Raw genomic sequence first — 23,118 nt, forward strand, 5'->3', positions numbered from 1 at the left:
CCCTTCAAACATCTGCGCAGATTTGTCCAGGGACGCAGCCATTGGTCATGGTCAGAATTACCGTGAGCTTATTGGTTGGAGGTTGTGGAAGGCAGAAGTTTGAGTTGTGCTTTTGTTATTCATAAAGCCGGACGTTATTCACCCTCGGATTCATACCCTACCCGCAGGAATTTTTTTTGTGAGGAAATATGTTTCCTTACCCTCCCTACATGTGGGTTTTATTGTAAAAAAAAAAACAGCAGTCTTTTTTACAATATGTTTATTATAATGTTTGTACATAGTATCATGCTTTTGATACATTGTGACACAATGTATAGCCTACATTGTATAACATTGTATCACAGAGCTACATTCTATTGAAAACGTAGAGCTTTGTATGGCTTCCTATTACCAAAAATATCATAAAAGATCTTTAGAAAAAGGGTTCTTATAACACAAGTCAAGTCTTCTAGTCCCATTTTATCCTAAAGCCTCGCTTGTTCAGACTTTAATTCTTATCTTATCCCTTGAGCTCAACTTTGAAATAGATGTAATTTAGTTTCACTGCAATATATATCACATGATCTATAAATTAATATCCTGTCACACAGTAAACACAGCACTATTGCAGACGTATTGATTGTTGAGAGAGAGAGAGAGAGAGAGAGAGAGAGAGAGAGAGAGAGAGAGAGAGAGAGAGAGAGACTGTTCAATGGGGGAGGGGTGCTCTTTTACTGATCGGTAGGTTCACAGGGTCATGCAATTGGGTCCTCAATGCTTTCTATAAAGGAAATTGAATTCCCGAAAGTATATAATCTAATTAGCCAAATCCCTTCTATACAAAAATAAGTAAAATATTTAAAAAATGTTATGACTGTGCCACAGAGGATCATTAGCTTCTTTTTAAAAAATCAAGTTGTGGAATGTTTTTAGTACTGAGCGATTAACCGACATTTCGGGGGTTCGGTTAGGGACTATTAAACAACTAATTGACCGATGTCAGTTCAGTTAGGCTACTTGAATTCCATTTAGTTCGGTTTTTCTTTGCCAAACGCGCCATTTCTCGAAAGAAATCAAATCACTCATGAAAGAAATCAAGTGAAGAACTATGTTTGACGCTGGGCTGAAGGGAGTTGTCGTTTTCATTACGGAAATATTCCAATTAGTTCCGCGCAGAAACGTGGCAATTAACTACAATGACATTAATCCATTGCGCATGTTTTCTTGGCTCAGAGATGGAGACACTTTTACGCCCGCTATGTTCTACTTTAGGTTAGATACACACAGAGAGACGGCATTGGCGCATGTACACAACACAAAGACAAGGGAGAGGGATAGAGACAGTGCGTGAAAGTGTCTTATCTAGTTTAAAGAACTAGTCAAATAATTTCGTCAGACAGCTCTGCAGCATCCTTAGGCAGGTTAGCCTTTCTAAACAGGATGACTAAAGATAGCATAGTATGGGGAGCACATAGATAACGTTATCTGGCTAAGCAGAGATGAGATTATGATGTTAAGGTATGACAAGCAATACAATCATCAAATCAAAACGAAGCAATTTCCACAACTGATATTTTATTATTTCATAGTAATTTCCTATTTATTTTATTTTATGTCAACCCAATGTGGACCATCACTTTGCCTTTAATTGCCTACAGTCGGAAAGAAAGGCGGCGCGTACAATTTGGGCAGCACGTGTTGCCAATACCAAATAGATGATTTTTGAGTTGCGACTGTCAGTGAAAAATTAAGTCCAGGCCAAGCAGATCCCAATATTTCAAAATATAATAGCGGGAAAATATAGTTTGTAAAGCAAATGCTATTGCGGTAAAGAGAAGACAATGCAAATACGAAACTGTATTTTAGTTATCACAACTCTCAACTTAATTGACCGAACAACAGTATAGCCTATCTTATTGGCTCCAGCGGAGAGCATCTCCCTTACCCCTGGCGAGGATGACGTCTGTGATCTTCAGGTTGAAAAGTCGGAGCTCTGGAACAAGGTTCCCCGGTAGGGTCGCCACTGACTGGAGACATTAGCAAAATCTGATTTAATACCACAAATTACAGGTTAGCCTACTCTGCTCACACTGACAAACAGATAAATAAAAACAACGTTGTTCATATAATAGGCCTAGGCGAAAGGGAGACGCAAATAGATGATGTCCATCGAAGCATTTAGCTACACCCGCATCAACATCTGCTAAATGTGATACCAATAACATTTGATTTGAAAAACTGGAAGAGGAAATTGTCCAAAATCAAACTTTTATTTTAAGTGGCACTGACCCAACAATGATATAGTGAATATGCACAGTCCGACTTTTCAACCTGAAAATCACAGACGTCAATTTGACGTCGTTTTTTTCAGAGTTCCCAGTTGTCTTGAGAGCAACATTACTACAGCGAAAATGGCTTGCTTCTAGATAGAAGACACCGAAGCAACATTTGTATCTTCCTATTGCGGTTCACCGGGACAGCATTTTACATTCATAACCATGTCGTGGGGGGTTCTAAAACTACTCGCCCGTCGTTCAGTTACGTTTCCCCATTGGCTAGCTAGCTAACAACTTGTTATCTTTATCAGTATATCCAAACATTTGGTGGCACGGAAAGAAAGGAAAAGAGATTCAGGAGATTAGTGATCATAGCAACTAATGAATGACAGATCTCTTGCTTGTCAACACAAATCTGACATTTTTAAATAGACAGTGTACAATTTTCAATGTAATGAATCTCATCTCAATCATATACATTAAAACCAGGGGAATCTCAATAGTTAAATAGTGCTTTAACACAACTTAGAAGTCTAGTATTCCACAAATGACTTTGTCATTTCAATGACAGGTATGCAATGAATATGAACATTTGAGCTTTTATAATAAACTAATGTAGGCTATTTACAGGGTTACATATTAGTTTCTAAAGGCACAACATGCTTCAAAAGTAGCTCGTTTTCATATAGGCTGTATCTAAAGCTTAAAAAAATAAAAATATCACCAGTGCTACCAATTACGATGTTTAGCTTAGAGCCCTGCATACACCGCCACAGTCACACAAACACACGCTCACACACTCACTGCAGTGCCCACAGATCATGAGTGGAAGCTAAACCATCTGTGCGCTGAGGGACTTATCCCTGGTATTGTTAATCTTACTTATTAGAACCATACTTTTCCTCGCCCCACTGGCCACCCGGCCCTCAGGCATGCATATGTACACACACACACACACACACACACACACACACACACACACACACACACACACACACACACACACACACACACACACACACACACACATACACATACACATACACATACACACATACCATACCTTTTTTTTCTCACTCTGTGCCTTGCTTGCTCTCTGTATTTCTGTCTCTCCCTTCAACAATATCACTACATGTGGCAAATGATTTGAGAGCTGGGTCACTGCAGTATTCTTTTTCAGGAAGTGCTTCAAAATCATACAGTCTTTTAATCAAAGCTTAGTCACAGTGGAAGACAAAGAGGAAGTGGAAGTGAATTCAGGCCAATTCAGACTAAAGGAGAGAACAGATAGTAACAAGTATTTGTCTCATTTAGCCTTCAGTTATGATTTGACTTCATGTCTGTCATCAAATGAAAACAATCCAATCCTGGATGAGTTTCGTCCATGCCAATCCACTTCTCCAATCTGTTCCTGGCGCCTAGTATTGTTAAGAGGTTTTCTTTAAGCACTTCTTTGGGTGCCTAAGGGCCTGGACTTTGGTCACCTAGTTTCTCCTGGGAGTTATGTGTAAAAGGAGTCCATTGTTTCACTGGCCTCCATTAAGAAAAACAAAATTGAAAAAGTAAACTAGTTCAGCTATGCAAATATAAAAACGGACTCTGTTGGTGTATAAAAACGGATTGTGTTGGTGTATAAAATGGTGTATTAAAAACGGACTGTGTTTTTCTTACAGTACTGATGCAAAGCCAAATCCTTGCTCAAACTCCTATAAATACACTATTTATTTATAGATTGTAATGCATGTCTAGCTCTAAGCCATCTATAGAATCCATCATGTGACTGCATGGCTTACGATGAAAAATGTGTTCTTGTTTTTGGAAGCATTGTTTATCAGTGTGCTTGCCACTATATGGTAATAGCACACCTCTGGTATGTACAACAGAAATGTCACACCAATTGGGTTGACACTAGTTCAAGTATGATTTTGAGCGCCTTGAACCATATTACATCTTCATGTTTTACCCAGCCTCTGTATATTCTTAAGGACCCTACTCTAGAGAAGACTGAACTTCACTACTACACTGGGTCAATCTTGGGGTTGTCGTTTTTGGGTTGTTGGCCAATGCATTGCGTGAGACACAACATTGTCTACCTGAAAAGTCATTCAGAGTCAATAGGATGAAATGTATTTATGATACACATAAAACTACTGGTAGACAGACCCAGCTGAGGAGCAGCCCCAGGCAGTTGGAGATTGTCAGGGAGAGCTGGGAGTGTCACCCAGTGGTGTCAAATCAAATCAAAGTTTATTTGTCACGTGTGCCGAATACAACAGGTGTAGTAGATCTTACAGTGAAATACTTACTTACAGGCTCTAACCAATAGTGCAAAAAAAGGGGGGGACGGGGACGGGACTACCTGGACTGCAAACAGTCCAGGTAGCCATTTGATTACCTGTTCAGGAGTCTTGTAGAGAGAACAGTCTATGACTGGGGTGGCTGGGGTCTTTGACAATTATTAGGCCCTTCCTCTGACACTGCCTGGTATAGAGGTCCTGGATGGCAGGCAGCTTAGCCCCAGTGATGTACTGGGCCGTACGCACTACCCTCTGTAGTGCCTTGCGGTCAGAGGCCGAGCAATTGCCGTACCAGGCAGTGATGCAACCAGTCAGGATGCTCTCGATGTTGCAGCTGTTGAACCTTTTGAGGGTCTCAGGACCCATGCCAAATCTTTTTAGTTTCCTGAGGGGGAATAGGCTTTGTCGTGCCCTCTTCACGACTGTCTTAGTGTGTTTGGACCATTCTAGTTTGTTGTTGATGTGGACACCAAGGAACTTGAAGCTCTCAACCTGCTCCACCACAGCCCCGTCGATGAGAATGGGGGCGTGCTCGGTCCTCCTTTTTCTGAAGTCCACAATCATCTCCTTAGTCTTAGTTAAGTTGAGGGATAGGTTGTTATTCTGGCACCACCCGGCCAGGTCTCTGACCTCCTCCCTATAGGCTGTCTCGTCGTTGTCAGTGATCAGGCTTCCACTGTTGTGTCGTCTGCAAACTTAATGATGGTGTTGGAGTCGTGCCTGGCCATGCAGTCGTGGGTGAACAGGGAGTACAGGAGGGGACTGAGCACGCACCCCTGTGGAGCTCCAGTGTTGAGGATCAGCGTGGCAGATGTGTTGCTACCTACCCTCACCACCTGGGTGCGGCCCGTCAGGAAATCCAGGATCCAGTTGCAAAGGGAGGTGTTTAGTCCCAGAATCCTTAGCTTAGTGATGAGCTTTGAGGGTACTATAGTGTTGAACGCTGAGCTGTAGTCAATGAATAGCATTCTCACATAAGTGTTCCTTTTGTCCAGGTGGGAAAGGGAAGTGTGGAGTGCAATAGAGATTGCATCATCTGTGGATCTGTTTGGGCGGTATGCAAATTGGAGTGGGTCTAGGGTTTCTGGGATAATGGTGTTGATGTGAGCCATTACCAACCTTTCAAAGCACTTCATGGCTACGGACATGAGTGCTACGGGTCTGTAGTCATTTAGGCAGGTTGCCTTTGTGTTCTTGGGCACAGGGACTATGGTGGTCTGCTTGAAACATGTTGGTATTACAGACTCAATCAAAGGACAGGACGTGTGCCAGGAGCACACGTCCTGGTAATCCGTCTGGCCCCGCAGCCTTGTGTATGTTGACCTGTTTAAAGGTCTTAATCACTTCGGCTACGGAGAGAGTGATCACACAGTCGTCCGGAACAGCTAATGCTCTCATGCATGCCTCAGTGTTGCTTGCCTCGAAGCGAGCATAGAAGTGATTTAGCTCGTCTGGCAGGCTCGTGCCACTGGGCAGCTCGCGGCTGTGCTTCCCTTTGTTGTCTGTAATAGTTCGCAAGCCCTGCCACATAAGATGAGCGTCGGAGCTGGTGTAGTATGATTCAATCTTAGCCCTGTATTGACGCTTTGCCTGTTTGATGGTTCGTCGCAGGGCATAGAAGGATTTCTTGTAAACTTCCAGATTAGAGTCCTGCACCTTGAAAGCGGCAGCTCTACCCTTTAGCTCAGTGTGAATGTTGCCTGTAATCCATGGCTTCTGGTTGGGGTATGTATGTACAGTCACTGTGGGGACGACGTCCTCAATGCACTTATTGATAAAACCAGTGACTGATGTGGTGTACTGCTCAATGCCATCAGAAGAATCCCGGAACATGTTCCAGTCTGTGATAGCAAAACAGTCCTGTAGTTTAGCATCTGCTTCAATTGACCACTTTTTTATAGGCCGAGTCACTGGTGCTTCCTGCTTTAATTTTTTGCTTGTAAGCAGGAATCAGAAGGATAGAATTGTGGTCAGATTTACCAAATGGAGGGTGAGGGAGAGCTTTGTACGCGTCTCTGTGTGTGGAGTACAGGTAATATAGAATTTTTTTCTCCTCTGGTTGCATATTTAACATGGTGTCTCACCTTACCTGGCTGCCCCATGCTGCCAATGCATTATGAGACCCCTTGCCATTCTCTTATGGCTAATCCCTGGTCGCCGCACCATAGGTTATCAATCTGCTGGGCCCAGATTACCTGTTGTACTGTACACAAACAAGACCCTGTCAGCCCTCAATGGCAAAGAAAAGCATTTCTCATTCTCGGACAAGCAGCTATTCAATGAGACCAAAGCAGATGGGACATATACACCTCTCCTCTGATGTGTGGGCAGATGCTGGTGAGAGATGGATTCTGAGTGATGTACAAGTCCTAATCTATTCTGTCAGGAGCGCTGAATGGCAATAATCTACAGAGCAGGGCCATAACTACAGGCAGTTACTGCAATGAGGAAGTAGAATACACTGACTTGTGTCATATGGTCACAATTTCATGCTCTCACCTCTGCTTCAACCCAGATGAGCAAATTCTCACAAGAGAGGTGTGAGAGTGGATTTACACATATGTGAGCCAGCTAGTGTTGACATGCCTAAATAATGCTGACCAACGTCTCCTCTCCAGACTCGTAGCGTTTTCTATATACACTGAGTGTACAAAACATTAGGAACACCCTCCTATTCGGATTCTACAAAGTGTTGAAATCATTGTACAGAGATGCTGGCCCATGCTGACTCCAAAGCGTCCCACAGTTGTGTCAAGTTGACCGGATGTCCTTTGAGTGGTGGACCATACTTAAGACACACAGGAAACTGTTGAGTGTGAAAAACCCAGCAGCATTGCAGTTCTTGACACACTTAAACTGGTGCGCCAGGCACCTACTACCATACCCTGTTCAAAGGCACCTAAATCTTTTGTCTTGTCGATTCAGCCTCTGAATGGCACATGTACACAATCCATGCCTCAATTGTCTTAAGGCTTAAAAATACTTCTTTAACCTGTCTCCTCCCCTTCACCTATACTTGATTGAAGTGGATTTAACAAGTGACATTAATAAGGCATCATAGCTTTCACCTATGATGGGTTCTGACTTCTAACCTTGAAAATATGAAATATCCTTGTTCAAGTCACTGAAGGAGAGAGGGGAATGTAGAACGTTTACATTCTGTTAGAATATCTTATTGTTAGACATCAGGGATCCTACGGGGAGGAGTGAGGAATCTGGGGCCGAGGTCAGGTCTGATGAAGTGAGGAAGAGCAGCTATCACTAAAGTTCTGCCTAGCAATAAAGATGTCATGTTTAGAGGGAAGGAGGAGACTTCACCCACGTTGGGGTGTATATACTTGTGCTGGTGGAAACATGTCTTTGTCTTATGCAGCTGTGTGACCCAGTGGGTGAATAAACTTGGTTTGAGCGTTACTAATCGTCCGTGAGTTTTTACTCTGTTTATTTAGAACCTAACACCTGGATTCGGGCCGATCTCGGTCCAACACTTTTCTCTGTATATATCAATGATGTCGCTCTTGCTGCGGGTGATTCTTTGATCCATCTCTACGCAGACGACACCATCCTGTATACATCTGGCCCTTCTTTGGACACTGTGTTAACAAACCTCCAAATGAGCTTCAATGCCATGCAACACTCCTTCCGTGGCCTCCAACTGCTCTTAAATGCTAGTAAACCAAAATGCATGCTCTTCAACCGATCGCTGCCCGCACCCGCCCGCCCACCTAGCATCACTACTCTGGACGGTTCTGACTTAGAATATGTGGACAACTACAAATACCTACATGTCTGGCTAGACTGTAAACTCTCCTTCCAGACTCATATTAAGCATCTCCAATCCAAAATTAAATCTAAATTCGGCTTCCTATTTCGCAACAAAGCCTCCTTCACTCATGCTGCCAAACATACCCTCGTAAAACTGACTATCCTGCCGATCCTTGACTTCGGTGATGTCACTTACAAAATAGCCTCCAACACTCTACTCATCAAATTGGATGCAGTCTATCACAGTGCCATCCATTTTGTCACCAAGGCCCCATATACTACCCACCATTGCGACCTGTATGCTCTCGTTGGCTGGTCTTCGCAACATGTTTGTCGCCAAACCCACTGGCTCCAGGTCATCTATAAGTCTTTGCTAGGTAAAGCCCCGCCTTATCTCAGCTCACTGGTAACCATAGCAACACCCAGCCGTAGCACGCGCTCCAGCAGGCATATCTCACTGGTCATCCCCAAAGCCAACACCTCATTTGGCCGCCTTTCCTCCCAGTTCTCTGCTGCCAATGACTGGAATGAATTGGAAAAATCACTGAAGTTGGAGACTTATATCTCCCTCACTAACTTCAAGCATCGGCTGTCAGAGTAGCTTACCGATCACTGCAGCTGTACACAGCCCATCTGTAAATAGCCCATCCAACCAACTACCTACCTCATCCCCATATTTGTTTTCTTTCTGCTCTTTTGCACACCAGTATTTCTACTTGCACATCCTCATCTGCACATCTATCACTCCGGTGTCAATTGCTAAATTGTAATTACTTCGCCACTATGGCCTGCCTTACCTCCTTACTTAATTTGCACACACTGTATACAGATTTTCTATTGTGTTATTGAGTGTACATTTTTTTATCCAATGTGTAGCTCTGTGTTGCTGTTTTTGTCGCACTGCTTTGCTTTATCTTGGCCAGATCGCAGTTTTTAATGAGAACTTGTTCTCAACTGGCCTACCTGGTTAAATAAAGGTGAAATAAAAAATAAATAAATAACAATTCACCTGGTCAGTCGGTCACAAAAAGAGCAGGTATTCCTAATATTTTGTATACTCAGTGTATATATATATATATATATATATATATATATATATATATATATATATATATATATATACACTGTGACATAAAGGCAAACATGATCTGTTTAATGGATGTTTCAGAGGCAAATCCTGTATGTTAACGTTGTACATTAACACTAACGCTGACCGTTTTAGCCTCTCCATTTTCAACTGCTTTAGTTGAAATGAACATTATGTTATGAATCATTACAGACACCATCACATTAGCTTACATGGTGTCTGTGCTCACCAAGGTTATTACAGCTGTTTTTATTTATATTAGTTTTAAGATTTGTATTCGAAATGTAGTTTAGTTTCAGTTAGTTTTGAGATCTGATTTACTCGTTTTTATTTAGTTTAAGTTTTATAAAAACATTTCTATTTCATTTTCATATGATTTAGTTTTTGTGTTAGGGATATCAAGTAGCCAATTCGTGGGAGGCTAGGAGCCAATTATGTGATGTATTGTTTTTGTGTTAGTTGGGATTCCACTTCTTGCCACTCTTGCCACAACAACCAGGAGTGTTGAAGCACCAGGCTAATGGTGCTTTCAAGACAACTAGGAACTCTGGCGAAAAAAACAAGGTCAAATCATGACGTCAGTGATTTTCAGATCGAAAAGTCAGAACTCTAGAAAGATGCCAGAGTTTCCAAATTAGAATTCCGAGTTGGATGACCATAAAAATACAAATAAATGCAACTAAGTTGAATGCAACTAAGTCTGAGATTTCCGAGTTCCCACTGGTTTCCTCTCGAACATGGCCAATGACTGTAGGAGAGAGCAAGGTCTTGCATCACACTCATCCCGTTCGAGCGGATACATTTTGTCTAGTCAAAGACCATTTGATCAAAGGTAAGGTTGTTTTTGATTAAGTTGCCTTCAAGTCGCTGCTGTTGCTTCTCACCAACTGCACCATGCAGCCATCTCCTGCATTGTGGGAGGCACTATTTGTCAACCAATCATAAGGGTGTTTTTGGTTGACCCACGCAAACATGACCTGACTTGACTGAAACAGGAACCAACTTGTCCGCTATTCTAAAGCTAAAGGGTATAGGTATGAACATTAGATTTGAGACGTTATGTTTTCAGTTTGTGACTGTGTGTTATAGGGGTATATTTCCACATTTATAATTAAAAACCTTGTATAAATAAAAGCAGCTATGTTGACACTGCAATGTTGATCTGAGCCTTGCGGTTGGAAAACCACCAGTGTCTGACTTTCCACTGTCACAGTTGCACCTCCCCCGACTTTACTCGCCAAATTTTGTCTACAATCGACTCGTTAGCCTTATGGCTCGAACACACCCAATATCTGTGGTGCTGCTCGAGGCAACATGATCTCGCTGAGTCGACCTTTCAATTATAAAGTTAATCTCAATTATTCAGAAGCTTGAAAAACCCCAATCTTCTGAATTACCCCAATTTCATGGTACCCGATTGGTAGTTACAGTCTTGTCTCATCGCTGCAACTCCTGTACGGACACGGGAGAGGCGAAAGATAGAGAGCTGTGCCTCCTCCGAAACACAACCCAACCAAGCCGCACTGCTTAACCGGGAAGCCAGCCGCACCAATGTGTCGGAGGAAACACCGTACACCTGGCGACAGTAACAGCGTGCACTGCGTCCGGCCCGCCACAGGAGTTTCTAGTGTGCGATGGGACAAGGACATCCCTGCCGGCCAAACCCTCCCCTAACCCGGACGACGCTGGGCCAATTGTGTGCTGCCCCATGGGTCACCCGGTCGCGGCCGGCTGCGACAGAGTCTGGACTTGGCCCCAGAATCTCTAGAGGCACAGCTAGCACTGCGATGCAGTGCCTTAGACCACTGCGCCCCTCGGGAGGCCTCTATATTTGCTACATACTTCAGTCTGAGACTGCCCTCGTTGAAGTCATTTGTGGTGATGTCAAAATGAGGGGTGTCATACGAAACAAAGTAATCAGCGATTAAGCCAGTGACGAATTTTCAAAACTTTGCTTTACCCATGTGTGTTCTGGTTCTGGCCCAACCCATTGGTTTCTGGGACCAATCAGAACGGTTAGAATGTGTTAACATTCTAGAACTCGTCGGGGAGGTACTCAGATCCAGACTCATTGCGGAGAAGAAACTGACGTCTGTGGGCGTAGCGTTTGGCCGGAGCAAAGAGTTTGGGTAGCCAGACAAAATAGTTTCAGTATAGTTTTAGCTTTTCTAAATGGGCTTAATTATTTTATTTCAGATTATTAAATGTTTTTTTTTCATGTTTAGTTATTGTTTTACTTTCAGTTTACAATAAAAAACTTGGAGTTTAATTCCCTTCTTTCCCTCCAGTCATCAGTGCTGTCTTCTAAATCAGAGGAACTTCTGTTGACTTAAATGAACAGAATTCAGCATATCATGCAAAGTACTCACAAATGTGAAAGTGAAAATACACATTGCTTTCATACCTGCGATCACTTAATGATAACACAAGATCTCAAGTTATTAGGGCAGCGTCTTCCCTTGACATATGTTTTAATGCATCACATGGCACATTTCTTAAGAACAGAAAGGGTTGGTCAACTCTTAAGGGAGCTGCTCACCAAGTTAATGAATGCAGACAGTACAGTCCTTACAATGGAATTCTATCAGACCTTTTGTCAAACAGTAAAGCATTATGTAAGTAAGGCATCCTCATGCCCTTTATATCTAGTGATATACGGTATGTACCGTATGTTATTCTGTGACTAGCATCTGTCCCAAACTGTGTTACAGGCTCAGTGGTTATACAAAACCTCAATAATCGATACTGACCACTAGTGGCAAATTATGAAACTACAGGTTTGTTTCACCATACAACATGCCAACCCAAACATAAAGAATAATACATGATCATGAGCTTCAAATTTGACCCCCCAAAAAAAGAAGAAAAAAATGATTTGTGGAACTCTGTCAAAATGCAGCATCATCATCAGCCCTCATATCCGGTTCCAAATCCCACAGCATATCTGTCTGGAAATCTCACCCTTACTTCCATGTGTCAACAGTGGATTATCTTTGAGGAGATAAAAGCTTGATGATGATGGCCATGACTTCTATTGCAATAAACCCAGTATTTTCAGGATGTGATCAAACGGACATTGTTTATTCAACCTCAAGACTCAAGTTTCACTTGCCTCCCAAGGACCACTCTGTGACAGAGAATAACAATGTTTCCCCCTACCTGTTCCATATATTACATATGCACTAGGCCCCTTAAACTCAACTCCGGACCTTGAAGCCAGTTCCACAGCTTTTTTTAATCGTTCCCCTCTAATCACTGTTTTAGACCTTGGACACCAGGTGGGTGCAATTAAGTATCAGGTAGAACAGAAACCAATAGGCTCCAGACCTCATAGGGTAAGAGTTGAATACCCCTACAATAGGCTATACGGTACACATCTGGACACAAGTCAAGGTGGCCAAATCTGAAGAAATACAATGATCAACTGAAACTAGGGCCGGGAGGATACCAGTTTCACCATACTCATTAGTATCATGGCAAGGAAACAAAACATGAAGCAGATTTAACTTCTTTAGGAAAACAGCCCTAATGTTGAAAACAAACATGATGTTGTCCTCCAGTCACATTTATTTTCCAAGCTATAGCACACACTTATTTACATACGGCAGGTTTTTAAAGGAACAAAGAATTAGGTCTGCTTTGTGATTTTATTTTGGCCATGGAAAAAAATATCAAGATACTGGTATTGTCCCGGTCCTAACTAAACCCTTTTACAAGCTTCTCTGCTCCAAAAAGAGGGTTCAATTAAGTTGCGTGAAAAGAAGTCCAACATGGCAGAACATCGTCCATTGGTGGTGACACAATCAAACCATAATAAATAAATGTGATCGTTGATGGGATTGACCTGGTGTGATGTGAAGCAGAGAGCTGGGGTTGCCTGTACATGAGCATGTCTTGTGGTCATTCCATCACATCTCCATATGGGGTCTTCTTCGGCCCAGCTGGTTCCTCAGCTGCAGGCTCTGATACTGTAACACAGACAGCACAGACGGACACTGAGAGAGGTCAGAGAGCTGAATAAACCCCTGGCCATATGGTATCCCTCTTCATCAGGTACAGTATTGTGCACACCAAGAATTCCAGTGGAGTCCACATAGAATAAAATAGCAGCCAGGGCTGTAGCAGTGACCATATTACCGCTGCAATGGCAGTAGAATTCCATGTGACTGTTGAGTCGTGGTAATCTCCTCTATGCACTCAGGACATGTGTAGGTAGTACCCTAACAGCCACTTATCAAAACAGTATCATGCTTCTAAAACTCACCTCACTGTGATGATCAATTTGAAGAAATTTGTTCAAAAGCAGGTTAAAACAGGGTAAAACATGGCTGTTGGAATGGATAACGTTTTCTAAAGTGATGATTAATTCAAAACAATTTTGGGAATTTTGCTAGCTTGCTTGAGCCTGCTGTTTCCATACATGTTTCATTTTAAAACATTTATCTTAATCTAACTGCTTAACTATTTATCTGTACATGGAACTGTATTTGAGGTTTTTAATTTATTTAAAAAATATATATATTTACAGGAAAATGCCACGGACACTATCAGATGTGTGGAGACATTTCACTGCAGCTAATGTAGAAGGAAAAGCTGTGTACATTTGCAAATACTGTGCCAAATTATATGTGAGGAATGCAACAAAGATGCAGAATCAGCTGGCCGAGTGCATAAAGTTTCCTCAGCGCTCACAACAAGCAACCTCTGACAAAAGTCCCTCTACTTCTATTCGAGGTGGAAATGATGAATCAGACACCTTATCGATAGCAACAGCTCATGGTCCTCCTGGAATTCAATGTTTTTTTTACTCAATGGAGGAGCGTAGTCAGAGAAATACTGATGAATGTCTTGCTCGAGCTGTGTATGCAACTGGCTCACCTCTGATGCTCACAGGCAATGTGTATTGGAAGAGATTGCTGAATATTCTTCGCCCAGCATACACCCCTCCAACCAGATATGCTTAATTTACTCATTTGCTGGATTGCAGAGTTCAACAGAGTTCAAGTGAAGATCAAGCAAATCATAGAGAAAGCAGAAAGTTTTGCAATCATCTCTGATGGGTGGTCAAATGTTCGTGGGCAAGGAATAATTAACTACATCATCTCCACCCCTCAACCAGTATTCTACAAGAGCACAGACACAAGGGACAACAGACACACCCGTCTCTACGTTGCAGATGAGCTGAAGGCAGTCACCAATGACCTTGGACCACAGAAGGTATTTGCACTGGTGACAGACAATGCTGTGAACATGAAGGCTGCTTGGTCTTAAGTGGAGTCCTACCCTCACGTCACACCCATTGGCTGTGCTGCTCATGCTTTGAATCTGCTCCTCAAGGACATCGTGGCACTGAAAACAATGGATACACTCTACAAGAGAGCCAAGGAAATGGTTAGGTATGTGAAGGATCATCAAGTTATAGCAGCAATCTACCTCACCAAGCAAAGTGAGAAGAATAAGAGCAACACATTGAAGCTTCCCAGCAACACCCATTGGGGTGATGTTGTCATCATGTTTGACAGTCTCCTGGAGGGGAAGGAGTCTCTCCAAGAAATGGCCATATCACAGTCTGCCGATATGGACAGCCCCATCAAGAGGATCCTCCTGGATGATGTATTTTGGGAGAGAGTGGTAAGCAGCCTGAAACTCCTGGAACCTATAGCAGGTGCCATTGCACAGATTGAGGGAGACAATGCCATCCTGTCTGATGTTCAGACTCTGCTTGCAGATGTAAGAAAAGAGATCCGTACTGCCCTGCCCACTTCACTGTTGCTCCAAGCAAAGGAAACTGCAGTGCTGAAATACATCAAAAAGCGTGAAGCTTTCTGCCTGAAGCCCATACACGCTGCAGCGTACATGTTTGATTCCAAGTATGCTGGCAAGAGCATCCTGTCTGGATCAACAAGGCCTATGGTGTCATCACTACCGTGTCTTGCCACCTTGGCCTGGAGGAGAGCAAGGTTCTTGGCAGTCTGACAAAGTACACTTCCAAGCAAGGGCTTTGGGATGGAGATGCAATATGGCAGTCGTTCCAACATATCTCATCAGCCACCTGGTGGAAGGGACTTTGTGGATCTGAGGCTCTTTCCCCTGTTGCCTCCATCGTCCTGAGAGGAAGAAAACCAAAGCTTTAGTTTCTAGACTATCATTTTACAGATGTATGTTGAAAATGTTTTTGGGAGATGCGATGGATCATTCAATATTCCCTTTTGTTGTTCAGTGAAATCTTCCCATGTGAAGAGTCAACTCATTTAATTCATAATTAAATATTTTTTTATTTCTATTGGAAGGATTTAATCATTTGCAATTATGTCTACTGATGATAAGGTAAAAGGTTTATGTCTCCATATGATATGGTAAATATGCAAAAAAACATCTACATTTAAATGGTATTAATATTAATTTCCATATATTTCAGTTCATTCCTGTTAATTCCCACGGAAAGGTTCCACCTCCCCAAAAATGTGCAACCCAATTTGAGATGATTGCTTGATGTTGAATATGTCCTCTAAAAATGCCTCTGTTCACAACACAGGTACAACTACACTAGTAAAATAATGACGAGGCTGGATAATATGACAATAACGTCAGAAAAAATACATTCCATCATCCAGTTTTACATTTCAAAACAGAATGTGTGTCTTCTGAGCTGCAGCGGCCACCAATATGTTGCATAAAGGTTGAAGGAGTAAAGAGAGAGATACATTACTGTACTCTATTTTGGGGACAGAAAAATATTTTGTTTGGTGGGATAGTTTATTTTCTGCTGAGTAATACTTCTTTAACCATATGATTGATGCAAAAATGAGGATCTATGATTTGAGATTCACTCATTTAACATCAGTGATTTGAAACAAACATGGGCATCAAAATAAACAAAACATTTTTAAAAAATTGAATTCCGGGCATTAATACTGAATAATAAGCCTGTAACAGTTGATTATTACATTTTTCCATCCACACAGTCTTTATGAAAATCACTGGTATTGAGACGAGCCCCCAAAACCCATTCTCTGAAGCAGCACCATTCTCTGAAGCAGCACCATTCTCTGAAGAAGCACCATTCTCTGCTTGTTTTAGATTTTTCCGTGTAAACCCATGCTTTCCACCACGGATCATTATCAGCTAAGCTTGGTCCAGTTTGTTGTTAGGGGATGTCTTCCTCGGATTTCGCTCTGCACTCTTGGTCCTGTCAAAAGCCTTGTCCTAGGACAGAGATGTACACAGACAGAAGGTTAGGGTTACAGGAAGGGATGTGAAGGCAGAACACAATATTGAAAGACAGCAGAGTGTTCCAAGTTCCAGATAAAAAGTCAACAGGACCCCTACCGGTCTCTCAGCAGCTTGTTTCCTGTCCAGTCCAGTTGTGGGTAGGAGGGAGGAATGGGATGGACTAACTTCACTGCATCTGTTGTATGTACCACCACAAACAGACATAAGCACAAGCACAGACATAAACAGATGTATGACAGGAATAGTGCATTTGTGTTGTTGCTAAACATGTAACATATTCACCTATATGATGGGGGATACAGGGGAGTTTTCCTCTGTCTCTAGGTCCTCTTCTGAGAGCACTCCACTGGAGAAACATCCCTGGGGTTATACAACAGGTGCACCATTACCCATAACCAGTGAAGCCTCTATCTATTTGACACACAAATATAACCTACCTGGTAGTCTCAACCCTAGGAAACAGCAGTGACTAGGTTCTGTTTTCAATTACTCTTTTGGCAACTTCAATGAAGGTTTGTTTTTTTTTAATCCGGGGAGGGCCCTCTTCAGACAGACAACTCTCCCAACAAATCATGAGGAAAACATGCCAGAACATCACAATTTGTAAACAAAGTTTGCAGGCCAAATTTGCAGTGGTTTTAATTGATGCAAATTAGCCACTTGCAAAATGAACTCATTCAAAATAATGTCTGTGATCTCCATCTTGCTAGCTACTATTTTCTATTTTATTCAAGCGGATAAGGTAGTGGCATAGGCAGTGACGTAGCTCCTCTATGCCAAACTGACGTTCTATTACATACAAACGCGTTAAGCCGGAACATTAGAAAATTGTGGGAGACAACCAGGATGTCTAGTCAGACTACCTACATGGGCTTATTTGGGCCCTGAGGCATGAAGGGTCTAAATGCTGGTCCAGGCCACGGTGGGACTGCCTCTCAAGCAGGTTTTCCTCAGTCCTAGCCTGGAGATGGAGCAGGGGCCGGACTGGAAGCCCAGCAGGGAAGACAGATACTCCTGCCCTCTCTTTGGCTCTCCTCCATAAGGCCTTTGCATCATATCCATTCACCAGCCCCATGGTCATCGTCTAGAACAAAGAAATAAAGTAAAACAGGAGAAATCATTAGCGCTTGGATTCCCCCAAAATTGCTTTGTTACTGCACTGTCTAAGATACCAAAGTGTAGGTAGGCCTACCTCAGATGATTCCATTTTGCTGCCATCACAGCCAGCAGATGAAGTGGAGACCAAAGGTTGCCTGGAGGAAGGAAAAGAAAAGGACATAAAATCACGCAACAAATCTACACGTCAAGATGATCTCTCAAATGACAAAGCTTCGTTTCAGATGAGGGTAACCTGTGTCTCTCTCTGTCGTGATCAGTCCCTCTGTATTGCCTGCTGGACAGATGGACCTTGGTCAGATGGTCGTGTGCAGAGTGGGGTTTCTTGGCTTTTTCCCCGATCTCTGTGACCTTTCGTCTGACCTCTGTTGCCTCTGTGACTGATGGGGGTGATGAAGGAGTCTTAGGAGGAGGCTGACGGCTGGAGGAGTACAGACACCTGATAGGCAGTCAGACGGACAGAATATAACAAAACTGTGGCTTGTGATACGGCCCCCACACATGGGAAAGAGCATCACTTGAGACCGAACACTCTTAAAGTCCACCCTGTCAATGGATAGATTCAGTTACACAAGCTACATGTTAGAGATATAATCGGATTGTCTCTCCTCTTCTCACCTCTGTGTGTACGGGTACTCGTCGCGAGCGGTCCTCTTAGTGACGGACCGGCTCTGAGAGCGCCCTCTGGTGGTGATGGCCGTTACAGTACAGGTGTAGGCCGTGTTGGCGGCCAGACGGCGGGCAGTGTGAGCACGCGCCGTGCCCAAGTAAGCCACGCAATCGTTCAGCCTCAGCTCATAGTTGAACAGGCGACCCAGGGGCACCAGGGGAGCCCCCCACATAATCTGCAGCTCATGCCTGCCCAGCACCACCATGGTCAGGCCGCTGGGTGCGTGGTCCTGGTCCTTGGCTGTACGGACCTCCACCTCCGCACAGGGGCCCACCTCTTCCCCTGGCCCCACTGCGCACACACCCAGCTGGAAAAGGGTTCCCGGGGACAGACCACCCACTGCAGCCCTGGCAAATAACATCATATAGTGTTTGGTGTTATGGTTAATATTCCAGGCTTTTGTGTGGAGGATGATGATAACTCTTTACTCAAAAGGAGCTGTTTAAAAAAGGACATTGATTGTTACAGCATCATTTACCTCAGCTCTGTTGTGGTATCTAGTAGTGTTTCCCCACGATACAGCTGATACACCTGGGGCTTCAGCACACCCGCCGGCGCAACCCAACTCAGTCGCACATGAGAGGCTGTGCATCCAATCACGCGCAGCTTCTGTGGAGGACCAGGCCTTGTCCCCGTCTCCTCTGATTCTATGACCAATAGCACAGGCTCGCTGTAGGGGCTGGTGTCTCCATCAGCGGAAGAGTGGATCAGTCGGAGTGAGAACTCATGTCCAGGTTTGAGGACTGATACCGGTAAAGTCACGTGACATTGGGTTCCACGATACAGAACTATCTCTCTGTCCAGAAGGCTGAGGACAGTAACAGACCACATATCAGTTTATTGCTAAAAAAGATACATTTCAGTATTTGTTCGTTGTTTCTGCAATTCTATGTTAAATGCCAGTATGCCACAATGTAAAACTGGTTGTTTGTTAGCACACTCTGATATTTTCTGGTTTCCTCTAAGAATATTGCGAGAGAGTGTATTTGGTGAAAAGGTCCCTATAATAACACTCCTTAACATTCCTACATTCCTGCATCCAGCTGACCTGTAAGTGACCTCTAGGCCACTCTCAGGGAAACACTTCTCCCATGACACAGTGCAGGCCCCAGATGGGAGGCGCCTAGTTGTCGGGGGCAATGGCTTAACAAGAGGCTCCAGCTTCCTAAGACATGAGGTCACTTCCTCCCTGAGATCCTTGCCAATGGAGGGAGAGCTGGAGAGAGACTGGAGGAGAGAGTCAGAAAGGGATTGAGACAATGTAATGAATGCAAGTAAGACAATTGAATTTTCAATTGATAACTGTTAATGGATATTGACATATAATAAAACTTTGATATAGTAATATGATTGATGTAGTAATAAAAAAAATAATAAAAAAAAATATGCCATTTAGCAGACGCTTTTATCCAAAGCGACTTACAGTCATGTGTGCATACATTCTACGTATGGGTGGTCCCGGGAATCGAACCCATCATAGACCCATCAATAGACATCCTATTGATACTGAAAAAAAATATCTATAGGCTATGTAATAACTGACCAACCAAGCAAACACTGCATTCCAGGCACATTAGCATAAACTGGTTCAACAGAAATGCTCCAGAGAGTACTGTAATAAGACAACCTTCAGTCGCTCCCTCAGAGACCTGTGCTCTCGCACGTGTAACACTCCTGCCGGTCGTGACACGAACACTTTCACTGCCCTGTGAGACCGAGAGAGGGACGGCAGGGTGAGGCGGTGTGCTTCAGCTAGCTACCTAACCTGACTTCACTATGATAGATTGTGAAATATTTTCCATGTTCTCTAGTAGTGCAGTGACAGTGAGACTATTAATGCTTCTTGATCATGGAAGGAGGTAAGCCCTAGGGTGTAAGGTGAAGGATTGAGTGACATACGTACATGGCAGCAAACCAGGCACTGTCCTGGTCTTCTGTTTGTAAGCGGTAGAGAAGAGCATCAAGAAGGCTGGGAAGGGATGGGCTACCCAGCACCAGAGCGTGTCCATCTTCTTCTGTTACTAGGCAACTCAATGCAAAACAGGCTGTCTGTCCTGCCTCTGGCCCAGCCACCTCACTCATGAGGGCTTGCAGACTGTGAACCTGGAGAGATGAAAAGTACAAGGCCCTTTTGAATGACAGAGCTTGGTGTGGATTCAGAATATACTATTTATTCCACCATCTACTGTTCTCCTCAACAGATGTGTACAGTGTCTTACCAGTTGGTACTCTGGCGCAAATGTCAGAATGAGACTCCTGCCTCTTTCACTTCCACACAGACGACCCAAAGCAAAGGCTGCATTCATAGCCGTGTCTATTACAAGTGAAAAACAGCCATTAGAAGCATGCAGCTAAACGTTTATCTGTTAAACAAGAAAACCTGTCACTGTCAACATTTGATGAAACATCCCGACTAGCGAAGCAATAAAATCATTCCTACTGGTATGTTGGGTTCAATAGTGCAGAGCATTGGCAGCACTATGTTTTGCCACACAAGACCTTATCCCTCCTGCGTCCTTAGCTCTGACCTGTATGGCTGTGTGCCAGGCATTGTACCAGGCAGCCCAAGGTGCTGGGGCCTGAGGGGTGGCGTAACAGGCCTTGGCAGGCAACATCACACAGGGACAGCCTGGCCAGGATCAGGGCAGCAGAGTTCACCATGCTCTCCGGTCCGTGGTCCAGCAGGGTCAACAGGCTGGTCAAGAGCTGACTAAACACAGCCTGGTCTCTCTGTAGCCACCCACGTCCAGCCGAGCTCTCAACCTGAGAGAGAGGGATGATTCAAGACAGAGAGGGTCACTGGTAAGGCTGCCCCACACACTCTCTTTTACACACAGACACACACACACTCTATTACCAAAGAGGCTAAAGCACCAGCAGCATTCATCACAATGTCTGGATCATGTCTGGTTAGGAGCTGCCCTAGAGTCCCAACAAGGCTGTTGCTGCCCTTTGAAGCCTTGGCCTTGAGCTGCTGCACAACCTCCTCTCTCTCCACCAGGACTCCAAGAAGATAGGCTGCGGTACTGCAAAGCCTGAATGAGCAACGGGAAAAACATGAACCCACCAGTCAGTGTAAAGGCTGATATTAATATGCGTTTAGAGATTTACGTATATGCGTCTTGGAACCATGGTTGTGTAAATTACAAACAGCAGTAAACATGATTTTCTTTAGTAGTCACATTCAGTAGTCACAAACTCAGGCATATTCAAGGGCAGCCAGCCTCCATATCACTTATTGGAGTTCAGGGTGGGGACCTTGTTGTTATGGGAACGCAAAGCGAGGCCCGTACAAGGCAGGGAAGACTTTTCCTCTCACTGCACAGGAGAGGATAGACAAACGCTTACTTAGAGGAAAGATGTGCATTTTGCCTTAGCACCACAAACATTGATGTGCAGGGACTAATTACTTCTTTATTACAGTAAAATAAAACATTGTACTGTATAGGTACACATACAAATACCATAATGCAACCTTGATCACAAGACATGTTTGCATGACACACCTTTAGGAATAGAGTACGTGTTGGGTTGTTTGAGAGCTCAGGCGTAAAACAGGGCAAAACAGTAACGTGTAAAAACTGTAAAGTAGTATCAATCCGCACTCACCATGAGTCTGTGGAGCTGAGTAAATATTCTAGTGTCCTGATGTAGCGCTCTCTCTTAGGATCCTTCAGTATCTCCACCACCAGCTGCTTTCTGCTCTCCTGAGCAGACCTACTCAGAACTTCCAACGCAGCCTTCACATGAGTGGGCTCCGGACACAGGAGCATGGACAGTGATCTCTCCGAGTGACATTGGCAAGGACAAGCCATCAATTGTCAGGAGTGGTTTTATTTCAGGATTTCAGTGCCTTTTGGGAATAAAAGTCCCCAAAGTTAGGATTCCCCGAGTTAGGATTTGGTTATGATTGCCTGCGCAGCTCTTCGACACCGTCTGCCCTTACAATAATACAAATGTAATTATACGAACATATAAGCTTGAAATACTCACCGGGTTGGTGCAAAGTGAGTTTTCAAAAAGTTGTGTTTCGGGTACAGACTTTATACATCCATATAAGCTGTCCAGTAAGTAAATCATAGCCCACTGGGCACAGCAGAGCAAGCCATCTTTCAGCACTCTGGTAACTCTATTTGAGCCTCTGGGCCAATTGTAACTCAACTAAGATAGAATTTTGTGACATTTTCTGGTAGCAGTCGTAGTGTTTCTCTAACAATTTTCCCTTAAGCCGCTATTTCACATAGGCTCTAATTCAATATAGTGAGGGTTTGTCACTCCTTTGCCTGGGTTCGCTTTGGGAATGTGAAGGAGAGGGGAGGGGATAAATGTCACAGGCTCCTTATGCTCCTATCTCTTGTCCCAGAGAGCTGCACAGTACCAGACCAGCCCACTGATCACCATGGTGACGTCGAGTAAAGGTTATTCATTCCACTTTACTTAGACACACATTAAACTGTCTGTCTGCTGTCCCTTTGACTTTTTCTTCTAGTTTATTCGCACACCTGCCAATGGAAGTAAAGATCTAATTTTACAAGCTCCACAATAAATTCCCGGCTATTATTTCCTGAGCCTAACCCTCATATGTGACACCTTCAAATTGCTTCTGTGTCACACTTATTGTATCAGGCCAAGTGAACGTAGACCATTTCCTCCATATCTAAATGAACATCCAACAAACAGTTTTGAGGTGACATA

The 23,118-nt window shown here is 43.5% G+C and overlaps 1 protein-coding gene across 1 annotated transcript; it reads right to left on the reverse strand.

Moving 5' to 3' along the window:
* Window positions 1-15,642: 15,642 nt before the first annotated feature.
* LOC118385313 (uncharacterized) lies at window positions 15,643-23,031 on the reverse strand. The gene is made up of 16 exons (XM_035772363.2): window positions 22,417-23,031; window positions 22,033-22,276; window positions 21,281-21,458; window positions 20,952-21,186; window positions 20,643-20,737; window positions 20,327-20,526; window positions 20,051-20,129; window positions 19,472-19,650; window positions 18,902-19,231; window positions 18,372-18,770; window positions 17,989-18,192; window positions 17,830-17,890; window positions 17,505-17,721; window positions 16,920-16,997; window positions 16,734-16,812; window positions 15,643-16,610 (listed from the first exon to the last, which is right to left on the reverse strand). The coding sequence occupies exons 2-16, from the start codon at window positions 22,236-22,238 to the stop codon at window positions 16,526-16,528; spliced, it is 2,625 nt and encodes an 874-aa protein (XP_035628256.1). The 5' UTR covers window positions 22,239-22,276; window positions 22,417-23,031; the 3' UTR covers window positions 15,643-16,525.
* Between the last annotated feature and the right edge of the window lie 87 nt (window positions 23,032-23,118).

Source organism: Oncorhynchus keta, chromosome 6 (genome assembly GCF_023373465.1).
Source record: "Oncorhynchus keta strain PuntledgeMale-10-30-2019 chromosome 6, Oket_V2, whole genome shotgun sequence".
In the NCBI taxonomy this organism is placed as follows: Eukaryota; Metazoa; Chordata; class Actinopteri; order Salmoniformes; family Salmonidae; genus Oncorhynchus; species Oncorhynchus keta.

What these genes read in the sequence shown, in the direction of transcription:
- LOC118385313 (XM_035772363.2), bottom strand. Translation starts at nt 22,238, where the DNA reads ATGGCTTGTCCTTGCCAATGTCACTCGGAGAGATCACTGTCCATGCTC. An exon ending in CTCAGCTCCACAGACTCATG is followed by an intron (nt 21,459 to 22,032) that starts GTGAGTGCGGAT and finishes TTGCTCATTCAG; the next exon opens with GCTTTGCAGTACCGCAGCCT. An exon ending in GATACCACAACAGAGCTGAG is followed by an intron (nt 18,771 to 18,901) that starts GTAAATGATGCT and finishes GTTATTTGCCAG; the next exon opens with GGCTGCAGTGGGTGGTCTGT.